At 48.0% G+C, this 5,041-nt stretch overlaps 1 protein-coding gene across 2 annotated transcripts; it reads right to left on the reverse strand.

Annotated features, from left to right (window-relative positions):
- Positions 1-1,426: 1,426 nt before the first annotated feature.
- On the reverse strand, positions 1,427-5,016 carry LOC124702385 (hydroxyacylglutathione hydrolase cytoplasmic-like). Of its 2 annotated transcripts, none has more exons than XM_047234524.1 (8): positions 4,814-5,016; positions 4,575-4,697; positions 3,291-3,452; positions 2,866-2,941; positions 2,686-2,799; positions 2,034-2,210; positions 1,753-1,851; positions 1,427-1,674 (listed from the first exon to the last, which is right to left on the reverse strand). In XM_047234524.1, exons 1-7 carry the CDS (start codon positions 4,858-4,860, stop codon positions 1,777-1,779), a joined length of 774 nt encoding a protein of 257 aa, XP_047090480.1. In that variant the 5' UTR covers positions 4,861-5,016; the 3' UTR covers positions 1,427-1,674; positions 1,753-1,776. The 2 variants fall into 2 exon arrangements, with proteins under 2 accessions (XP_047090480.1, XP_047090481.1); XM_047234525.1 differs by having other exon boundaries at positions 1,749-1,851.
- Between the last annotated feature and the right edge of the window lie 25 nt (positions 5,017-5,041).

Here is a 5,041-nt window from a genome sequence, read left to right on the forward strand (position 1 = left end):
CGTTGATTGATTCCTCAATCAACCAAACCATATCAACGTGACAAAAGGTTTCCTTTTCATTGTGCAGGCGATGGCACTGATGGATCAAGCCAAGCAGGTGTTCCTGTCACTCAAGAGCCGCGGGATGTACTCCGAGTCGGACCTCCTGGCGTGGCGTGAGAAGCAGCTGGAAGTCGGGCCGAACAAGCCAGTGAGAGACCAAGAAGATGGAAACGAAGTCGGTGGCTCACTTGACATTGCTGCTGCACCTGCACAGCAGCGGCCCAACACCACGCCGGTGAAGGCCACCGGCACCTCCGCAGAGAAGAGGCAGCAGATCAGCCCCAGGAAGAAAGCCGGCAACATCTCCGCAGACAATGGTAAGGCGAGGCTGAAAGGAGCAAGAGAGGGCAAGAGCGCGCCATCGATGGTAAAGAGAAAGAAAAAAGGTAACTGAGCCAATGATGCTCTCTTGCAACATCCAACCAACGCACATGCATACTGCTCCTACAATCGAAGTGTATTGCTGAACAAATGCTGATGTGATTTGTCACTGGGCTCACAGCGGCGGCAACAGCAGCGGCTGAGGCGGTGGAACCTGGTGGCCCTAGGGTGGGGAAGAGGAGGCTCACTTACAGGGACGATGCTGATGGTGGCAGGGGGATGAGGATGATGATGCCGCCACCGCTGACGCTGCCTGCCTTCGGGGACCGTCATGCCCGTTTGGTGCAGCATCCGCAGGTGCAGGGGCACACATACCATGACAGCCTGCGGCGCTTCGTGCGGCACGCGGGGCTCAGGGCACGCCTGGCCGCCGAGTTCAGGAGCCTCGAGTGCGAGAACCGGGCCAGGCAAAACCCCTGCCCAGCATCATACTGGAACAGCTTCGCCACGGGTGGGGGCAGCTACTACCCACCGTCTCCCTCTGGCGCGGCGCTTCAGACACCACCGTCGGATGGTGCCGTCGTCAAGCAGGCACACGCACCGGAGTGTAAGCTGGAGACTGACAGCCTTCTCACGCTCGTAACGACCATGAGCAGGCCAGAATTCTCGGAGAGAGGCACACCAGAATTCTTGGAGAGAGCCAAGCAGGTGTTCTGTGATACACGCGCTGAGGGAAGCTCCAAAGGGGGACATGTCACAGAAGCGGCAGCGTCCACACCCATACCGTCAGCCTCCGCGATAAACTTCGGTCCGTTCGCTCCGCCCAAGTTGGCCCCCGGCCATCTGGGCTTTGGCCAGTTCGCCGGCTCCTCTGCCCCACCGTTCAAGCCGAAGCCGCTACCACAGAAGAAATGAGAATGAATGCCGAAGCAGCTCCAGCAAGTCCCTTTCCTCCATTTTGTGTCGTGTCCCTGATTCCCATCATTATTAAGCGGGGAAAGAGTTCGGAAAACTCTGTGGCTTATCATAGATGTATGCAAGTAACCATCGCAGACTTCAGATATACTTGAGACATTTTGCCATAGACCAACATAATTTTTGTTTTGCCGAGAAAAGAACATAACTATTAGCATGACACACATGTTGATGTCTGATTGCTACAGCACCGAAGCATATTACCATATTGAACCCCTTTCCCTTTGTGTTCTTTGAAATGAAAAACTTGCTTATTAGATTCATACTAGCACATACTTGATATAGCATTTCTTATTTGTTACCACTCTCAAAGCATTGCACGGCAGTGAATCCCACCTACAGGGTAAAAGATTACTGTGTCAGCCAGCTTGAAGAAAGCGACCAACTTAACTTAGCAGAAGAAGCCGGACCTACAGGCATGGGTAGTAGCTGTGTTTATCAACCTTTCCAGGTATCCTTAGTATTCCTGACTGTCCTCAGCGCTTCAACTGGTGACTTGGCACCAAATTTTGCCTGCAAGTTTGATGATACAATCTAGGTAAGCATCACTGACAAAAGAAACGAACTTGAACTACTGATGCGTTAGTTCTTATTGATGAGGCGACAAGCTACTATTCTAAGTTGTGCTATGGATTACAGTAGCTGGTATCATGTTGATTCGTATTAACTAGCTGATGTGGGTGTGTACTATGGACCTGTATTTCGGGCAGATCAACACGCATGAAGGTGTTTATCTCAAACTCATCTCCTATAGTTGAGGGAACTGTTGGCTGATTTGCTTCACGCTGCTTTTGAGCCCATTCCAGTTTCTGCTTTGTCTTTTCGTTCTCTGGCTCGACTGTCAGTATGAATTGCAGGTTCTTTACGGTGTACTGTGGATCACCATGAAATAAAAAGAACAGGATATACATCACTTATCTGTTCAAAAGATACTATTACCAAGACACATAATGCAAATCATTGTTGCCTGGACACTAATGGCAAAAGTGTTTCCAGCAATTTTCAAAAAATCGTGAAAAATTGTTTTAGTAACATAGAGAGACTGATGGCAACAATTTGTGCCAAGCAGAAAATGCAATGGGTAGTACCGTTTAGTTAAGGACATTCAGAATTCATGATTTCACATACTCTAGAATCTTGAAAAGCATACATCATTATTATCTTCAAGAAGTAGACCGACACGACAGCAAAATTACATACAAAGATGAAGAATGACACGGCAGAAAAAATTACACTGATCGAGATTGAACACATGAAATGGAAACACACAGAATTTGACTATACACAAAGTTTCAATTTATCAAAAAACTGTAGGCATATTATTCTAGAAAGAGCTAAAAAACTTACCTCATGGCCACAGTAAACGCGAGTTGACTTAGGCAGCGAGCCCAGTGTAACACAAAGGGACTGGTACATTTGCTCTGCGGTACCCTCAAAAAACCTCCCACAACCAGCAATGAACTGTGATTCCGAAAAAGGTCAGGCATTTAAAATGAAGAGCAATTGTTAGATGATGTATATACTAACCAAGGTGTCTCCAGTAAATACTGCTGGGTCTTCCTCTTTAGTAGAAACGTAGTAGCTAATATGACCTTTTGTATGACTGTTGGAAGAATAAAAATGTAAAAATGGTAAGGACCAGCAACAAAAAAAAAATACAAACTTGACCATTCACACAGCCAACATGCAAAAGGATGCCAGCACTATCCAAATCAGTAATTCTAGTAAAGTTCCTGAAGTAGTTACGCCATAACATGATTTATATCAGCGAATGCACATCTGTAAACAATTCAGCATCACATTATACATAAAAAGGTTCAAGTTCTAAACTTTCAGAAGAAATATCACAGGAATCATATGGGATACAGTAAATGAGGAGGTGTTTTCCCATAAGATGCAGCAAATAAGGAGGTGAGAATTATGTTACAGGGCAAGAAAGTAATAAAGCATACCATGGGGTATGCAGGCAAAGTATCTCAATTTCCTTTCCCACTGACAACTTGGTTCCATTCTCCACTTGATCAGTTGAGCCTTTCACATTGTCCAAGGATCCCCCATACACCTTAATCCCTGGCACCAACAGTCTCATCTTCTCATTGCCACCAGCATGATCCCTACAGGCAAAAATCACCATTATCGGCTCACCATATGATTGCGGTAAACCTGACGCTTATAGCATGTATGGGGTCTTAATCATATTCTACCAACCACCTTTTTTCTAAAAAAAAGAGTAGGCTGTAGCCCTGCCTTAAATTAATAAGGCCGTTGCCGGCAAGGGTTACAGGATGCTGAAAAACAGCTTACAAACATCGATGAACAAGCAAACGAAACATTACAAAGAAAACAACTTGTCATCAAGGCCATCATCTCAAGGAAGAACCAGAGCGGAGGAGAAACAACGCCGTGAAGCTCGCCACCGGGAATCCTGCCACCGTCAAGTCCTGGCGCATCGCAGCCGGAATGCCATCCGCCTCCACCTTCGAAGAAGGTCCCAACCTTCTCGCTCTGGATCGTAGGGCGCCGGACCGTCGGCAGGTGGAGCAGCTCTCTAGAGCACGTATGAGCACCAAGGGCATCAAACCAAGGACAAGAACCAGACACGACCACCGCACGCGAAAGACCACAAGCCTCGCCGCCGGCCAACGCACTGGCCACCCAAAAGACTTCAGCATCAGGACGGAGATCGCCAAAGAAGACATGGCAAGCGCCGCAACCGCAGACCAGGGCACACACGCAGCACGGACACCTTCCGCCGACCCAAGGCGGCGTCTCCAAGAAGAAACACGACGCCAGAGCGCTGTCGTCGCCCAATCCGGAGATTTAGGGTTTCACCCGGGCGCAAAGGAAGGAGGGAGGGGGGGATATACCTCAGCATCTCTACCAACCACCTGATACTAGCTATCTTCAAATCATTAAAATGTTTCCTTCATCATTATTTATTCTGTATTGGGGAGTGAGGGATGCGCAGTACTGAATCAGCTTGCTGATAGCTGGACATCCTTCACTCCCATTTCCATTTTTGAGTTTTACCATGTAGCATGACTGAATCAGGTATACTAACCACTTTCTTTTTCCAATTATACTTCCATTCGTCAGTAAACCCCTATAAGATAATGCTCAACAACTCTAGAATCATGGAATCAGAACATCTCAATTAAGTACCGGTCGCCTTAACAAAAAGGGAAGCAATTCGATGAATTACTAGGCCGGGATAAAAAGACTACGAGATGGCCTACCAGTGGTGGTGGGTAGTGAGGACGCAGTCGATGTAGGCGCCGACCTCGCTGGCCGCCGCCAGCACCTTCTCCGGCTCCACCGGGTCAACTGCCGCCGCCGCCTTGGTGATCTCGTCAATAATCCTTCAAAAGAGAACAAACAGAATCTCAAAATCGCAAACGGGTCCCTGAACAGAGCCAATCAACTGGACATCGAACGATACTATATACAGAGAAGAACCAGGACTTGGGATTCGTACAGGTAAGCATAGTTGTCCTCCAAGCAAGCGACCGGAACGATCTTCATCTTTGGCTCCGGGCTCCTCCTTGCAGAGACTGGATTCGGTTTATCTTCAAGCTCGACTTCTGGAGCGAATTTCTGACGGGAAAGAGTACAAGCAGGAAGGGAGGAGATGGGTGTGGAAGGTTTAACGAAGGGGAACAACCGCTTGGGGTGGGGAACCGGGGATCCTGTGTGCCCGTCAACT

Source organism: Lolium rigidum, chromosome 3 (assembly GCF_022539505.1).
Source record: "Lolium rigidum isolate FL_2022 chromosome 3, APGP_CSIRO_Lrig_0.1, whole genome shotgun sequence".
NCBI classification, from domain to species: Eukaryota; Viridiplantae; Streptophyta; class Magnoliopsida; order Poales; family Poaceae; genus Lolium; species Lolium rigidum.